General features: G+C 34.5%; 1 protein-coding gene across 2 annotated transcripts in view; it reads right to left on the bottom strand.

Moving 5' to 3' along the window:
• Positions 1–616: 616 nt before the first annotated feature.
• Clgn (calmegin) overlaps positions 617–19175 on the bottom strand; it is a 34620-nt gene continuing 16061 nt past the window's right edge. For both annotated transcript variants that reach the window (XM_010610893.3, XM_010610894.3), the window contains exons 7-15: positions 17922–18114; positions 14420–14609; positions 10047–10160; positions 9780–9930; positions 6791–7006; positions 5596–5718; positions 5240–5399; positions 3153–3250; positions 617–1306 (exon numbers count right to left, since the gene is read on the bottom strand). In XM_010610893.3, coding sequence (XP_010609195.1) covers positions 1226–1306; positions 3153–3250; positions 5240–5399; positions 5596–5718; positions 6791–7006; positions 9780–9930; positions 10047–10160; positions 14420–14609; positions 17922–18114 — 1326 coding nt within the window. In that variant the 3' untranslated portion in view covers positions 617–1225. The remainder of the gene's footprint in view (positions 1307–3152; positions 3251–5239; positions 5400–5595; positions 5719–6790; positions 7007–9779; positions 9931–10046; positions 10161–14419; positions 14610–17921; positions 18115–19175) is intronic.

Here is a 19175-nt window from a genome sequence, read left to right as displayed (position 1 = left end):
AGTCTTCCTGGCTGGGCTTCACTTCTGTAGTAAAAAAGCTAGAGCCTCGAGGTCTAACAGGTACCCGTGGAGGGAGATGTAAGAGAACTGGGTCGGGGCTAGTCCAGAGATGGCTGCAGGACCAGCAAGGGATCCAAACTTTCATTCAACTCTAGTATAATCTGGGTTTTTTCCCAGATATTTAGTATTAAAGTGGTTCCGTGATTTCAAAGATTTAAATCCCCTATACTTGTTATTTGAACATAAAATCATTCAATAAAAGATTCTAAGTGGAACAACACAGTTTCCTTATAAGGTAGTTCAGGAACTTCAGGTAACTTCTCTAACAAGAGGAGCATTAACTACTCCCATCCACCTCACAGACAACTTTGAATTTGTCCAGGAAAAAACAAGATAAAAATTACAAAGCACTGATATTAGCTGTTGGAGTGTCACAGTAATAAATAAAGAAAAATAAAGACTTGTCAATAATAATCTACCTGTTAAATAGGGTATAAAGTGTAAAAATATGTAATTTTTATTTTCAAGAACCATGAATGCACAAGCAATTTTGTGAATGGCACAAACGCCTCTGGCGAGAAATAATTATAAAAACTCAGAGAAAATTTGTACATCATAAGCCTATTTTTGTTGTATTCCAATGTAAAATACTGTGTAAACTGAGTGGCAGACATTTTACTAATGTTTTGTCACCACATTGCCTCTTTAAAAGAATCTATGATTTAAACAAACAACTGTCCTTAACTATAATTCGACACAAATTGGGTCACATACAACACTTTCAATTGCTGAAATAATTAAACAACCACAAGAAAGTTTATTGCTGTTAGATCTGTACAACAGAACACACTCTCATTTTTATTATAAAACCACCACTTAGTCTTGTTGTAGCCATTTAAGTGGAAATTCCAATAACTGACTTTTCCAACAGCAGCAGTAAGGTTGCTTGGTACAAACCTAAACTGTCTTCCAACTATTAAAATTGTAACATCTAATAATATCAGTCTCATAAATCTGATATGTAACTTGCCACTTTTAAAAATTAATTCCAAATTCAAAGAAGATGTGACTTCAAAGTTACATTTTTTCCCCCCAAAAAGACTAAATATCTGAAAGAATAACATTGCTAGATATTTATAAGCAGGATGTGCAGGTTGATTCCAGGTCAGTTCTGGCACAAGGACTTTAGAATTCTCTCTCAGGAAATGAAATACTTGAATAGAGTTTATTCCTTTCGTACTTTCCTTTTGCGTAGTGACTTTATTGGTCCATCTCCAGATCCTGTGCTTTCATCTGCTTCTTTCATCTAGAAAAAAAGAATTCAAGAAATGAGAGTACATAGGATTATTCTCTGAGATACATGTTTTAATGATTGAATGCTATCTTATGCATGTCCCTTCATGCAGCTGGTCAAGAATATGTATATAAATTGATCTGTTTTCATTTGTTCATAATTGGCACGATTACATTTTTAGACTAACCATCCTCATCGGATAAACACTGACAAAGAACACACTAACAACTCCATTCAGACATTTTATTTATGACTTAGAATTTGGTTTCATTGTCATATTTAATGGTGATGTAATACATTCATTGTGGGATGATAAATGCTGATTATTCATCCCAATACTTCTGTAATGTATTGGTGAGCTGTTTATAGACTTTTCAGAACTGCTGGTACACAATACCTCCAGAGCAATTAGAAGAGATGAACAGAAAAGGAAATGTCAAATTTATGTCCTGAGATTTTTCTTTTCTTTAATACTTATCCTTCCAGAATGTGTTTGTACATGAATTAAAGTTTTGGAAGAAAAGAAAATAATGAAGCTGTTGTATGATATTATACAAAATAAAGTTATTATAAATTGTAAAGGCTATACTACACAAAAATTGACTTGCTAACTGGCAAAAATATGTAAGAAGACTAAAAGCTTGGGGTTGGGGATTTAGCTCAGTGGTTCTGCCACCTGTTTCACAAGTGTAAGGTCCCTAGTTCGATTCCTGTTACCAAAAAAAAAGACTAAAGCATTGGAAGATGGAATTAAGATACTTTTAGAAATACACAAAATATTTTGTGAAACAAATATTATTAGATATATTTGAGTAAATGACTGCAAGTATATATTAAGAACTTCACAGCTGAAACAATAATTGTTTCAAAAACTTGCTCTGGAAGACATGAGTTTTACCTAGCTCCCATAAATATGGACATTCATCCTAGAAAATATTTCCCAATGTCCCTTTAAAAACTTACAGGGAGGAAAGACCAGTAACGAGGTAGATATACTGAAAAACCCTTAGAAAACATTCAAACAGATCTCTTCAAATAGATAAAGTACAATCCATACCAGGCGACAGGCCAGGCAGAGGTACACTTTCACCCCACCTTCATTCACAGGCAGCAGGGTGGGCTGCAGACTGTAGGGAAGGGCAGCTCTTAAAGGGCTTACAGAAGTAGAGAACACAAGCTTTTGATTTACATTAGGTAAAACAGCTCTGGTTTTCAGTTACACACTAGATGATTGGATTCTATGAAATCTGGCTAAAGCAAAAGGGTCATGGAAGTTCCACTGTATGTGAGGATACAAAACGAGGCAGACATGAAGTTAACAGAAAAAAGCCCTTGTTCATTAGATCTGAGAAAATGAAAACTATCAGGAAGACAGTACTCCATTATTCGTGAATGAAATATTTCAGAACTTAACAGCAACATACCGAGACAATTAGAATGTTTTCACAAAAGCTATACAAAAATTATCTTGTCATAAAGATGTTTTAAATGTTGAAATGATCTGATTATACTTTCTAATGTTAACTTTTTACAGACATAGTTCTATCTTTACATTTTGTAAATGATGGGCTTAACCTACTGTCTTACTGGGCATTAAGATATAAATCAGTCTTTATGCCTTCTTTTTTTTTTGGTATCAGGGATCGAACTCGGGTCCTTGCGCTTGCCAGGCAGGCGATGGAAACACTGAGTTAAATCCCCAGCCCCCTTTTTGCCTTTTTTATCAATATGTATGAAAAACAATAACTGAAGCTTTTATGAAAGCTGGGAAGAGTATGGCAAAAATTCCTTCACAAGATTGCTGCTTTTACTGAAGTAATATTTTATGGATAATAATTGCTCATAGAACTTTGGTTACCTCATCCTCTGATCCAGACTTATTTGATTTATTCTCCTCTTCTTGCCCTTCTATGACATCAGCTTCTTCACTCTTTTGCTCAGGCTCACTTTCCTCCTCTAGAATACAGAGTTTATTAAAGACAAAACTCAATGAATGAGAATTCTGCTGCTGACAAAATACAATCAAGGGGACTTATTTGAATTTGAAAAATTAAAATCAATTTTTGCCTTTCAAAATTTTAAAAATGTAAAAACTGACAATTCTACCACTTTTTATAAATAAATCATCCTACTTGAGGCAAAGGACAAGTGTAGAGTCCTATATGCAAAATGGAAACCAAAGAATTACCATTTTTTTGAGTTTATGTTGTAGGGTTACTTCCCTTAATTTTTGGTGATCTTTGTATTCAACATGCTATTTGTTTATAACTCTGCGGACAGACACTACTACCAATTTTTTTCATCTATCGACTCCATTATGGATTCCATTTAACCCATCCTCCAACTTTGTTACCACCATTATATCAAAACATAAAGCGTCCCTTCAGAACTATATAAAATAAAAACTCCTAGGAACTATATATAGTAAAAAACCATACAAAGTAAAAGCAAATTGAGTTTGGGGAAAGGAAAATCAACAATCACCTCTGCACTCCCATGTACTTCCACAGGCACAGTGTGGCAATGTACATGTACTTCACAAAATAAGACCCTTCTGCTACATAAATATTCCAGTATGAGCAACGCATAAACACCTTCTAAGGCTGACCAAAGCACCAATGTAAAACTCTGAGAACTTACAATGTAAAGAGTTTGTTTTAGATCCAGACATAGACACACCCACGCCTTATGATAAGGAAGTGCAACAACTAATTATTTCAAGGGTGTGTGCGCATCGGTATATATTTGTAAATATATATGTGTGTGTTTTTTAAAAAGAGCCTAGATTTTAAGTCTACTCTTTCATCAAGTATGAAGTTGAAAACAATAGTTCAAGACATCAGTTGTTAAAGTCATCTGTTGCTTAATCTGGAGTTTGGCTTGGGACACTTGGTACCATTACATTAATATTATTTCTACCTAGATGTGAATAAGGAGGTCTCAACTGAGAGCCACCAAACCACCTCATCCCCCTAAGTTGTAACATCTTCAGAAGCTCTGTGCAGAGTGGGAAGGGGATTTAGGATTTAGCAATACCTTCAGGAAACTATTCTATATGATAAACTATCTGATAACAGCCACTGGAAGAAAAGCTAATAATCGTTTTATTGCTGTAATCATGTGCTTTATACCTCTTCTTCTTCTACAAAGGTCAAAATATATACCTTGCTTTTCATCGTTATTCTTTTTCTTCCCCTCCACCCCTTTCTATTTACAAAGACTGTTTCCGTTTTTTCCTTTTCTCGTATTTCTTTCCCTTCTTTCCTTTCCCCTACCCCTCCCACTTCCCCTTCCCCTTTGGACCTTTTCTTCCTAGTTCACATTATCTATTCTACATTTTGATCCTTATTTACACTTTCAGTTTTTCACACTAGAGACAACTATTCGGTATTTACACGAGTGTCCTGTTTATTTCACCTAAGAGTATGGCCTCACTGTGCATCCACTTAGCTGTAACTGTCTTGTTTCTCATTCTTTATGGCTGAGTAGTACTCCCTTTTATAAAAAAACACACATCTTCTTTATCAGTCTCCAGTTGATGGGCAATTGGGCTGTTTCCAACTTTTAGCTATTTTAAACTGTGCCAATATAAACATGGGTGAGCCTATATCACTGTGATGTGATTCTTTTAATTCTTTTCAGATTAAACCCAGCAAGGGAATAGCTGGGTCAAATTCTTAGGAGTCAAGCAGTGTCCTTGCACAGAGCTGTGGCACATGATTCATAACGGCTAGGCTAATCTCTCTCACCAGGAGGGGGAATGGACTGTGAACAGAGTGGCTGAAGACAGGACTTCCACTCCTCACTGCCATAATCACGTGTCCTTTGGAATGCAGATGTATAAATCTAATAATGGGCAAGTGCAACAGCTGGTTATTTACACTTTTTATGAGCCTCATCCAGGCTCATGGCTCATAAATAAACCATAAATCATAATCCCAATACCTTTTTCAAGAATTTCACCATCGCTTTGTTTGTTTTCCTCCTGCAAGTCCACTGGCTTCTCCAGGGCTTCTTTTTCTTCCTTCACGTCTTCCTCTAGTGCTCCCTTTGTTTGTGGTTTACATATGGCCCCTTTCTTATACCCTGTGTCTTCATGTTTTTTCTGCAGTAGTTTAACATAAGTTATTTTTACTAAAAGCAAAACACTTTTCTAAAGTTCTTTGTAATGACTGATAATACATATGGTAAACTATCAATAAAAATTATAGGAAATTTATCATGTTGAAGAATAACTTGCTAAATCGTAGAACTCAACACTAACAAATTTGAGAAAGCAAGCTGAAGGAAATTCATTTTACCTTTACTCTTCTTGGCCAACAAAATGAAATAAGTAATATTACTGAAAGGCCTGCTATCACGAGAATGGCCCAAAGCCAGGAGTGCTCTTCAGCCGCCGTCATTAACTGCTTCCACACACCGGGCTGCAGGAGAAATGAGCACAAGCATGCAATTCATCTCTCACAGCTCTCCATTTGGAAACACATCCTGCCAAAAGTATGTTATCTTACCTAGACATGTGATATTAGAGAGTTGATGGAAGTGTAATCAAAGAAATCTTCTACTTTCCTACCTTATCATTTGTAAAGGAGAATATAATTATCACCATGCTTACTCAGTAAGACTCTGCAGGAGGAGGTACGTCACTATTGCATGTGGAAATGCCTAGCTTAACAGCCACAATAATGACACTATTTTTGGTTAACTCCCGGAATGTGACTATTTTTATAGGTATATCATCTGGTTCGCCGAGAAGGACACAACTCTGATAATTCATTCTGTACTTCCAAAGAAGTTAATAATAAAACTACACCTAAGAATTATTGTGCTTTCTTTTTTCTTTTTTATATAAACAGATTTCACATATGGACTTCACTAAGGAAACTGTTTCTCTTATTAAAATAAACTGTAAGGCCACCAAAAAATTCATTTTTACCTACCCTTTGATGGTTGTTCCTAGTGTCCAAAGAAACCAAATAAAAGGTATGACTTTTTCTTTACACTTAACTGATTTTAAAGATACACTGTGTTGAAATATCGAGCTTCGTCTTTTCTAAATAGTCTTAAGATTTGGGGAAAAAGCTAGAACACAATTTAATAATGTTAATTCTTTGTTTTTCCCTAAATGAGTATTTAAAATTAGTACAGCTTATTGCTAATACTTAGACTTTGAGTTGGTAAGATGACAAAGATACTAAGTCTTATTTCTATAATGACATAAAGGCATTAAAGCCATCATAATTTAGTAATAGTAGACATATGCATGTGTTTGAATATAACATGTCTATTGTTACATAGTCTAAATTAAATATCAAAATATACAAAAGCTACATATTCTATCTAATAAACTTATTCAACTATATTTCCTTGGCATTTAGTAATTATTGCACATTTGCCATTAACAGGGCAATTTATATAACTCACAACCGATCAGAGAACCAAGTGCTAACATTACTGTACATGATTACATTACTACCACTAAGGTCACTACCATACCTCATTAGCATTTGCAACCAATACTTTTAATTTCCAGCTATCTTCAGCCCAGCGATCTGCTACTTCTTTTTCTGAACATATAATAAAATTATCGAAGTAGATCTCAGAGGTCATAGACCAAAGCTCTAAACCAAGAGCACTGAAAGAAGTCAGAAGAAATGGATGGTCATCTTCGAAATAATCTGGATTAGGAATTTTTTGAGGACTCCAGATTCCCTGAAAGAAACAATAATTGAAGACGTTTTCAAATAAAATAATTTCATTGCAAATGCTGATCAGAAAGAAGCTGCCAGGGCCAGGAATTTAGCTCAGTGGTTCTCCTGCCGCCTGCCTTGCAAGTGCAAGGACCTGAGTTTCAAAAAGAGTAGCTGCTGTTGAAGAAATTAGCAATAAAATAACAAAACTGTAAATGACATCAATTCATTAATAAATAATGTATTGGAAAAAGTCTTGCTTATTCTTATTCTGTTCATGTGTTCTCTATGAGTAATACTGACTTTTAACTGCAAAAAAAGCAAAGTGAAAATCGAACACACAGAAACCTGAGTAAATTTCATAAGTGACTATTTTAGGTAATTTTTTTAGACTTCCTAAGGTCATTCAGGTCGAGATGTTCAATTTGCCTAAATCAGAAAGATCATTAAATGGCAAAAATGGAACTCTTTCTCTTGATATATGCATGACAGGCATCATTAATCAGTCAGAACAATTAATCAGTCAGACCAGTTATTCAATATCAAAGTCCCATTAGATCTTTAAATGGCTATCCTGTCCATCATGAGGGATTCAATAGCCTGCTTACTCACTGACTCACTCCACCCTCACACATATCTATTCTGGGCTAGGTACTGTGCTAGATACCAGGGTTATGAAGTTGATCACCCTGTTCCTATAATATGGGGTTTAAAGTGTTATGAGAAAGATATACATTAAGCAAAATCATTACCAAAGGAAACATTTTATGGTAAGCACTTCAAAGAAAAACTACAGTGATTAGAATATGTAGCTCCATGCATACATTATAAAATGGCAATAATTATAACAGTGAAACTAGATAGTTAAATGAACATGGGAACTTTTAATGTAGATATACTAAAAATATGTCTGATTCATATTTTAAACATTCTGAACTTTAATAATGCTAAAATACAAGTACGTTAAGTACTAATTTTTAAAATGTATAATCTGAGTTCTCTTGATCAAAATTTCTTATATTTATCTCCAATACAGAACTTTATACAAGAACACATTTCAGTAACATAGTACCTTTTATCACCAAACTATTTCTAAACTTATAAAAAAACAGATTTGTATCGAAAGTTCCCAGGAGACAAATGAATGACTAGATTACATTTCACATTGTCTCTGGGGAAGGAAAAGGTGGTTTTCAGAGAAGAACAGGAAAGAAAATAAGGAAAATTGATCTTCTGGTCCAGTTGGGTAAGAAATTAGGAATAAAAGCAAAAAAAACCCAAAAAAGTACACATGAATTCTGGGGTAGGGTAAAGGATTTTGCAAAGTGTATACAATATTATTAGTCTCCAGGATATTATTAAGTCCACTTTAATATGATCATTAAAGCTTTGGTGTAGAAATTAAGTTTGAGAAAATTTTAAATACTATATATAAATGCCAGTGTTTTCTAACTAAATCCTGTATGTCTTATTGTAATGTTATAGCTATCAGCTCTAAGCAGTGCATTTTAGCTCTAACACTTTAGCCTCTTTGGAGAGCTTTATGTAGTCCTGCATATATTTCAGATTTTGCATTACTGCCAGCAACTAGCCAGGCAACGCAGGACTGCGTATGTGTGGCAGTACGTTTGTGTCAATATTTTTCCTGTGTAATTTATGGAGTGCCAAATCAGTTATTCTGCACTTCCCTTGGGTACTAGACCAGCACTGAGATTTTCTCCAAAGCCACAGTAAAGAGCAGTGAACAAATACCTAAAGTTCTTTCTCCTGAAAGGCCGTACAGACAGCCATCATCTGGCAAACCTTGCAGAGCTTTCAATGGTAACAGAGAGCCTGCTGTGGCAAGTGTGCCATGGGTTCACCACCACTGATATGGACCTATAATCTCCAAAGTGCTGATATGAGAACTACTATTCCACTGTGTGACGTACCATCCATGAACACAGTTTGCAGGCTCAGTTAAGATAGAATAAAAAATATATATGCTAAGTAAATGTACTGAGGGCTGGGGATTTAGCTCAGTGGTGCTGGCACCTGATTGGTAAGTGAAAGGTCCCAAGTTCAATCCCCAGTGCTGGAAATAAAATGTACCGGCATTCATCTGTATTACAGTGTATGTTATACATTCAATTGTCAGATTTCATCAATTTTTCAGTAATTCAGAATCTCACATTTTTCTTCCAAATAATGGAAATATACATTTTTAAAATACTAAGTTTACTCCTTAATGACTAAATACTTTTATCTGCAAAACCACTGACTCACTAATTTACTAAGACAATAAACTTATTTCCATAATAGCATATAGTTTAGGGCTAAAGCAAAATATTGACCAACTTTTGTGGAAACAGGCTGAGCTGTGGAGTTCTCAGTGTATTCATTACTGAGCTGTACCTACAAGGTCACTGACTTGAAATCACTTTGGAGGACTTTTCTTTAGTGTTACTTCCACTATCATGTGAAGCAGAGGAATGTGAGCATTTATTATAATAGGTTCCACAAAGTTGATATGTCACCTTCCTCTAAAACCAATTCTATCCCACACAAGCATCATTAGAAAAGAACATGGTATAAAATGATTTATTTTCAGCTCTTAATTTTGTTATCCTAGAATATGATATAAACAATGCTTCCCTTTTTAACTGTAAATTAGCTGAGGTCTATTTTCTTTCACTTCATAGAATTTTTTAATCAAACATCTAAAGCAACAACATAATATTACTCATAATTAGATAGATAGGACAAAATAGCACAGAATTTTAACTTCCATAGGACTTGGAACAACTGGTTATTACCTGGTAGTTAGGATTTTGGATCATTGGCGGTTTCCACACTCCTTTGTATTTTGGGTTATCTATCAGAGGAGGTTTCCACTCACCACATCCAATCCGACATGCTGGATTAGGGATATGAGGTGCCTTCCATTCACCATTCATATCTTCATTCCTTAAGAGACCACAATAAAGCAAATACAATGACTGCAAGTCTCTCCTGTCGGCCATAAAAGCTAGTCACAAAAAGCAAGTAAGGAATAATGACATTTGAAGGTGAAGAATGCTCACCAATCATCAGGTTTTTCGGCACTAGGATTAGGGATAAATTTTGGTTCATTATCAAGCCAACCGTCGGGTTTAACCACACCTGAGTCTTCTACTAGGGCAGGTTCGTCTTCATCCCTATAATACATTTTACGTTAATTAATTAGTATTCAAGCTGAGTGGGGTGGGAAGCCAAGGCAGGAGAAGATCACAAATTTGATTCTAGCCTGGTCAATGCAGGGAGACTCAGACTTAAAAAAAAAGGAGGAGGGCTGGGGTGAAGTTCAGTGCAAGGGCCCTGGGTTCAATCCCCAATACCACAACATAAAAACTGTTCAAAAAGTTATAAAATGCCTGTGCTACAAAATTTGTAAGACACAGAAAGGTAGTAAGCATACTGTTATTGTATTTGTACGTAACCTTTCCCTGCATCTATTTCAGCCAAGGCTTCTGTTAACCTGGCATTTTTTTGTATACACTCCCTGTGGAATTCCATGCGTACATACACCTATGTGTATTCTTTTTTTGTTTTTTGGTACCAGGGATCAAACTCGGGACCTTATACTTGTGAAGCAGGTGGCGGCACCACTGAGTTAAATCCCCAGCCCCCTATGTGTATATTTACACAAATGACAGCATTCTGTATGCAGTCCATTAGACCTTGCTTTTGTCACTTATAAACTCAGTCACTCAACATCTGCTCCTTTTTGTTTTGTTTTCTTTTTGTTTTTTTGAGACAGGGTCTCACTATGTAGTTGAGACTGACCTGGAACTCACTATGTAGCCTGGGCTGGTCTCGAACTCACAGCCACCATGTCTGGCTTTGCTCCATTATTAACAGTTGTATAATTTTACATTTTGTGGATATACGATAATTTATTTAGGTATCTCTTTTTAAAGAAGATGGTGTTTCCAAAATTTAACTATTATAAATGTTATAGTGAATATCTTAGAACATGTTATTTCTTACCTATAAGAATATGTGCATTTTGGGCTGGGGATTTAGCTCAGTGGTTCTGCCACCTGCCTTGCAAGCACAAGGACCCGAGTTCAATACCCAGTACCCCCCCCAACAAAAAGAATATGTGCATTTAAAATTTTGATGTTCTCCAAATTGCTCTTTAAAAGGCTATACTTTATTTCCAGCCCAACTAGCAGTGCATAACCATATTTATTTTTATCTATTATTGCCAGACTGTTACCAAACTTTTACTTTTGCCAATTGGTAGGTGAAAAATGATATCTCACTCTTGTGATATTTCAGTGTATATTTAACAGTAAAGTGATCCGTAAAAACCATTCTTCAGATAGTTCATTAGCTTTATATGACGAATTTAGCCCTCTGTCAGCTAAGGAAATTTAAAATACTATTTTCCAGCTTCTCGTGTGTTTTTGATATAGTTTTATGTTTTTTGCCATATACACACCATTTGGGTTTTTTTTTTTGTTTTGTTTTTTGTTTTTCTTAGCTTTGAGTTTATTGGTACATTTTAGGGATACAGTACAGTTACATTCATTGTTGGGATCTTGTACCTCTACATGACAAGTCTTGGTTATCATTTTTTCCCCTTGTCCCTGCCCTCCCTTCACCCCCTCCTCCCCTCCCCATCTACAAACACTTTATTTCCATCTTTTCATTATCTCACATTTTTTCTTTTCCCTTATTACCCTTCCCCTACCCATCCCACCTTCCCTACACCTTTAGCTCCTTTCTTCCCATTTCCAAATGTCAGTAATCTTATTAGGACCTTATGTATTATTGCAGATTATTCACACCAGAGAAACTATTCGGTATTTACACATGTGCGACTTATTTATTTCACTTAGGAGTATATCTTCAATATGTATCCATTTTCCTATGAATGAATCTATTTTCTCGTTCTTTATGGCTGAGTAATATTCCATTTTATAGAAAAACCACATCTTCTTTATCCAGTTTCCAACGCACCATTTGTTTTTTATTACTAATATTTTTATGGTTCTTGGATTTTATGCCATATTTGAAAAGATACTGCCTACACTAGTTTTTAAGATTTTATATGTAATTCTAACTTATCAAGCAAATGCTAAAGTATATGAATATAATTACAGTGAGTAATGAACAGAACTAATATAGTTTCTTTAGAGAAAAACAACAAATTCAAAGAGGCTTCTTCATAGCTTTCCAAAGAAAACTTGAGTTCTAAAATTGAAAGAGCCAACTGTATAAATGTACAGACTTAAAATGTACAGATGTATCAAGGTTAGGCTGAACCTCTTGAGTGCTCAGAGTAACCAAAAGTTAAAATTTAAGAAGCCTTTTAGTAGTTTATAAAACAAATCTAATAGATTTTGCCCATCAGAAGGGGCTGTAACCTACAATTCCTTGCATTTAAGGGCAAACCTACTCTTTATAAACAAGTATAAAGTGATATTAATTTACATGAGATGCAGTTCAGCCTTTTCTGACAGAATAAATGCAGGGAGATGATGCAATGACGTGATTTTTTATGAATTTCTTTTAAAATCAGACTGCTCTCCCTACCTTGTTCAAGGTACTTCCCTGTTGCACTCTTTGCTTCAAAGCTAGAGCACTGTTACTGTAATCAGTACCTCTAACCCATAAGACAGGTGACAGCTCAACATCTTTGGTTGTATTCCAGAACCACACGCTGTGTTCTGGATGGCAGTACTTAACTACTGATGTTTACAAATAAGAACTTAATGACAGGAATGGACACTTTCCAAACTGAAGTATGAGGAGAAAAACTGGTTTAAAAACAATAAAGAAATCCTTGGTGATCTGTAAGATGATCTAAAGCAATCTAACATACATGTAGGTGGAATCTTCCCCAAAAAGAAACAGAGGAACATAGGAATAATTGAAGAAATAATGGCTAAATATTATTTAATGTGAACTATAAACTCACGTCTCAAGAAGTTTAAAGGACACAAAGCCATGTAAAAATATGAAGAAGACCACAAGGCTCAACTAAGTCAAAGCTGAAAAACTGACAATAATAAAACTTAAAAGCCAACTGAGAATAAATGATATACTAGATAAAGGAAAAAAGTTGAGAATAAAAACTGAAAAAAGATACACTGAATCACTCAAGAAAAGGGCTTGCTGAAAAATAATTATTCCCTTCTAGTTGGTAGTGAAAATATCCTTCCAAAAATGAAGACAAAAGAAGAAAATGTCAGATAAAAGTTAAGAGAATTTAATAACAACAGACATACCATCACATATTAAGGAGGTTTTTTTGGGCTAGAGGAAAATGACAACAGATGGAAATTTGTATTTTCCAAAAAGGAAGAAGAGTACCACATATGGTGAATACATGGATAAATAAAAGGATCTTCTCCTTGTATGACAGAAAGACTGAGTGAAGAAAAAGTATGGAGGGCCTTCAGAGTACAGGCAGAATTAAGAAAGCAGCACAAAGGATACAAGGAACAAGGTGAGACTCAAAGGGGGTTGGTTAAATTATAAGAAAGCTGTATTACTTTTTTGAAGGTACACCGATATCAGTTACAAATACACACTGTCAGCAACCAGTAAAACAGTAAGCTAGAGAGGAAACACTTCTAAGCTAAAAGAAAAAAATAAAATGGAATATAACAATGAAAGAATACAACCAAAAGAAGTTTTAACAAAGGATCACAGAACATATGGGGCAAATGGGAAACAAGCAGTGAGAAGATAGGTTTACAGCTACTGTATCAGGAATAACACTAAATGTGGTGGCTCACACTCTAACTAAGAATACAGACCCAAGGACAAGCTGCCTGGAAGAAGTCACTTGAAAACTAAAGGTGTGTACAGGCCAGAGGGCAGTGGAAAATAATATTTAATGTAAAGCAGCAGCGCTGACTTAGCGTCAAACTAAACAGACTTCAAGACAAAGATGTTACAAGAATTCATAAAGAAATACATTATAATAACGAAGGGCCAGTCCTTCAAGAGGTTATTAAATACTGCAAATGGATCTACTAACAGATCTTTGAAATACAAGCAGCAAAATCTGACAAAACTCAAAGACAAATCCACAATTGAAGTTGAAGATTGTAAGACTTTTATGGGTAAAAGAACAGACTGAAAAACAGTAAAAATATAGAAGCCGGGAATCATTATCTTCAACCAAACTGATATAACTTGACATTTGTGAGAAAAACAAAACAAAACAAAAAAATTAAAAAAAAACACATATAACAAAATAAAAATATTAACTAAGATGAAAATTTAAAAACTTAAAGATAGGGAAGCATAAAATCCATCTTAAAAAAGTATTTCCCACAGAATAGTAAAATAGTTCTTCTTTTAAAAGAAAAAGTTACATTGTTGTAAACTTCACTTGTATGTTATAATTTATTCCAAATACAAATGTAATACTTTGCAAAAAAAATCCTTTGCTTACCAATCTTCTGGTTTGACAGCAGTAGGATCAGGGATTTTTAGTCTTTCATCCCATTCATCAGGTTTTTTATCATCAGGATCATCAATTTCTCTGGGAGGATTGACAGGAGGAACCACGTCTTCTAAGAGACTTCCTTTGTTTACAACTATTTGATCAATTAATACTTCAAATGTGTCATCTGGATTCATTACTGAAAAACAAGTATTTTACACTTATTTTTATGGACCTTCTATCTTAATCTTCTAAATAATAAAACTTCCCAAGCTTCATGGATACAATTTTTTTCAACCAGTAATAAAGGAATATAAGATGAAATAAATGAAAATATGGTGAAATAACTAGATATGAGACTTCTTAAAATAATATTTTGTTTTAAATTGCATTTTAAACAATAAAATGCACCATTACTTCTCAAATAGGAAATACTCGACAGGTTACTCTATTTGGGACTCATGGCCAGTCAGTCTGTAGCCCAATGTCTGATTTCTTTTCTTTTTTTTTTTTTTTCAGCAGCACTGGGGATAGAACCCAGGGCCTTGCACAGGCTAAGCAAGCGCTCTACCACTGACCTACATCATTTATTTTTTATTTTGAGACAGAGTCTCGCTAAGTTGTCCAGGGTATCCTCAAACTTGTGATCCTTCTGCCTCAGCTTCTTGAGTAGCTGGAATTACAAGTGTGAGTTACCATGCCTGACTTCTTTGGGATCTTTAAATTTTTAAAAACAATCTCAAACTTTAAAAGTTTTAAGTACACTGCAAAGAACTCAATTTTTTTCCTGAACCACTTGAGTACATTACTACCATTACACACCACCTCTGAATGTTTTAACATATAATTTTTACAAATAAGGACATTCTCTTAAACAAACAAAAAACACCGATCTAGCCACCAAAATCAGGATATTAACTCTGACATATTACTATCATTTCTGAGATCTTTAAAGTTTAATGGGGCCGGGGATTTAGCTCAGTAATTCTGCCGCCTGGCTCACAAGTGCAAGGACCCGAGTTTGATCCCCAATACAAAAAAATAAAAAAAAAAAAAAAAAGATAAAGTTCAAGAGCATTTCAAATTTAATGACTGTAGTGTAAAATGTCTTAAGGATAATTTTAAATATTCAAGCTTATACTTACCCATGTGTTTCCAGGTAAATTATAATCTCCTAAAAGTCCCCATGCCAAAAATTTCATGAAGGACTCCTTATTCTTTGTAATGACAAAAGAAAAGATCTCTCTTCTGCCTAGGCAAAATTTAGGTTTTTTAAAAAGATGATGATGAAAACAGCTGCTTAATACTTGTTTTCAAAGAAGAAGCTGTCAACAAATTCAAGAACCACCCTGTCTCAAAGAGTGAAGGGAGTGGGCACTTTCTGAAGAAATACCTCTGAAGTACTAACAATCCCGAGGTTTCAGTCATAAAATGACAAACTATTCATATCAAACACAAATAATGCAAACCCACATTTAATATTTTCCCTTCTTTTTTATCCACAATTTCCTATTATAGCTGAGATTATAAAACTAAAAGCTAAAGCAAAGGGAAAAAGTCAAGATTAAAGCACATCCAGAATAAGAAAAAATTACTGTATCCTTTTTAATTAATAAAAGGCATTCTTCAAGAAAAATCCTGAAAAAGCTCCCTAAATAAATTTTGCAACTGAAATTGATTTCTGAAACCGACAGTTAAAATACATAAGGCAAATATGTATATGTGAAGAAAAACCTTTGCTCAAAATCTTTGGCAAAAACAATTGCTACTTAGAAAATGAATTAAATATTTTAAATGACTCTACAATGAAAAGCCTCAGATTATATAAAGTTTGTAAAGGTACACTTAAGGTTCTTTTTAAAACTACATAATGTTATAAAAAAAAGTACTACATATTTTTAAAAAACATTAATATTCCTAGCACAAAGGATTAGTGTTTATAAAAGCAAGAGTCAGACTTGAATTTGAGCTTCAGCCCTACTAGTTTTTCTTGCTTTCTAGGATATCCTACTAACTCGAGTAAGACCAAATAGAGAGGCTACTGCTCAGGCTCACATGATGGTTCCAAACAAAGTGTCTAGTGCAGACCAAGGTACGTATCAACTGATTAAGGGAAATTTTTTTTTCAAGCTTTTTCCTATTTGCTTGCTCATTTTCCCTATTAACCATCATGATAGGCCTACCGTTTGAGACTTTCTCCATTTTAACATCAGGTTGAGGAATATTTTTGCAAAATGCACAGGACCAGAACTGTTTCAGATTTCAATGTTGTCTTTCACATCTGGGATTTGCAAATACCTCATTGGTTGAGCATTCCTAATTTAGAAATCTGAAATACTCTGAAATCTTTTGAGTGCCAACCAGGAAACAAAAAATTTGGGTTTTCGAATACCCTAGACTTACAAATAAACTATGCTCAACCTGTATAAACATTTCCTTGTTGCTAAAGTTATCTTTGTATGATACAGAAAACTCCTGCTTCAAATTTTTAGTATTATCTTCATACATAGGTCATCTTCTGGATTATTTTCTTTGAATAAATTCCTGAGAGTGGAATTTTTGTTTCAAAGGTCATCAAACCTCTTATGCCTCTGATACACTGTATACCACTAATTTGTTTTTGATCAGGTTTGGCAGTCAAATTAGTTTATTCAATTCTAGTTATAATTTCTCATTATTTCCACAGTTTGTGTTTCTCAAATTGTCTAGGATTGCTTTCCAGTTATTTCAGAAACATATTTTTTATATCATAGCTATGTTTGAGATAAAATTGGGCATTGACTTGAAAAAACAAAAGGAATATTTCTGTAACTACAAGCTTTGGAAAGAAAACAGAAGCTATTTAATCTTGGGTAGAGTTGAAACTTGAGAAATGGCCTGCTAGGTTCTCACAGCTGTGCTGTTATGTGTACACTGGAGCCCTGTAGACATAAATAGGTACTTGGGAACAGAAGAAACAACCCTTATGGTGCTCTTCTCCCCTACATCTTTGCAACCTCTTGTTTACTTAAGTAAAGCTATGGGTGTTAACATACAGTTGCTTGACGTTTTTCTATGGTTAGGTATGTGCCGTGGCCATGAGGGAGACCTCACAACAATCAGAACAAAGTCTGAAAGTTTCTGACTGGCAATTAGTAGCACTTCTTCTGTAACTTGATTTTCTAGTGTCCTCTTCTTACAGCACCACTATCATGATGCCCAACATGTCCTTTCCCCTCCTATCTTCCACATTCTATCTACACTTGAAGCCAAGTTCAAATAGTCTTCACTGGTTTTCTCCTAGTGTGCAAGCTGGAAGTAATGCTGCCTCTGAACTCTTAACTCTACCTCATCTGTATCTCTCATCTGGTGCTTCATTTTCTACCTGCGCTATATATGAACATCTTATTTTCCTAAAAAGATAAACATCTTCAAAGTAGATGTATATTTATTTTCTCCCAAAGCATGTGCCTTGAATACATCTGTAGTCAGCATATACTTTTGAATGAATGAGTGAATTAAAAGAATATACCAAGGGTATAAAGATGAGTCTTCCTGTCTGTAAAGAAGTTTTTAAGCTCTACATTTGGTGGTTTGGCATGTTTCTCTTCAAAAACTCCAGTTTTAGGATGTTTATGTCTGAAGATAAAATGAAGTTTATAATCTTCTCCGCATTTATCTGGTCCAAACATAATTGTATAAGATGTTTTATCATAAAAGTTTTCCTTTAAAGAGAGATGAGTGCAGGTATTAGTCCTGAATTACAGAGTATTTAATTAATTTCTCTATTCTATCCAATTGGCTAGAGTTTATAAATTATATTAAATGCTAATTTTCCAAATAACTATTTAACACAAGTGACAATAAAGGATGTGGAGAAAATAATACTTTTAACTTTTAAAAATTTTTTCAAAAAATATACTACTTCCTTCTGGAAGATGCAGATGCTGAAATTACTTTAGCAACATCATAAAAATCTTTATTTACCTTATGTTAATCTGTATCATTACCATTTTACTGAGAAGCACAAGCATATTTACTGCTTTAATACTAAACTGATTATTCATTACTATTCTTCAAGAAGACACCAGAAAATTGCTCTTTTGTGTAAAAAATGAAGGGATTCCGACACAAAAGTAGACATAGAGACCCAATCTCTGTTTTAGTAGTAATTTCTCTCCATGTGGCACAAACAGTGGTTAAGAGTTTGGGGGTATGAACTTAGCTACTGAAGTCCAAATGCTACCACTGCCATTTAAACTAGCTGTATGTGGCCCCAAGTAAGATTTTAACCTCTTTCTGTCTCTATTTCGTTACCTCTCATGTATGGACAGAATAGTATTTACCTGTAAGGTTTCACTGGGGAATAAATGAGTCAATCAGATCAAGTTCTTAAAGAAATGTTTGGCATTGATTTTTTTTGTCATTCTATCTTCAAGGGGTCATTTTTTACGTCTAAAACAAGAACTTCAACATAACGGCTTCCTTTCACCAGATCCTAAATGTAAGTAGTACCCAGGACAACTCTGATCCACATTTCATAGCTTATGCACAGTTGTGCGATCTGACAGACATCTCACTGACATCTCATTCATTTAATTTGTCTTATACGCCAAAACCTTGACACAGTCTACTGCAGGAGAATGCTGACAGAAATGTCTCTAACCTTCAAATGGTCTTAATACAATCTTTAGTATTATAAGGGTACTTTATCATAAAAAGTTTTTTAAAATTCTTTATTTTCTATGGGCGCCAATGCCTAAATTGGCCCACCTTTTTATTTGGT

This window comes from Fukomys damarensis, unplaced genomic scaffold (assembly GCF_012274545.1).
Source record: "Fukomys damarensis isolate Sample0158 unplaced genomic scaffold, DMR_v1.0_HiC HiC_scaffold_38, whole genome shotgun sequence".
Lineage (NCBI taxonomy): Eukaryota > Metazoa > Chordata > Mammalia > Rodentia > Bathyergidae > Fukomys > Fukomys damarensis.
The sequence above is the reverse complement of the archived record's forward strand: the minus strand, read 5'-3'. Positions and strand labels throughout refer to the sequence as shown.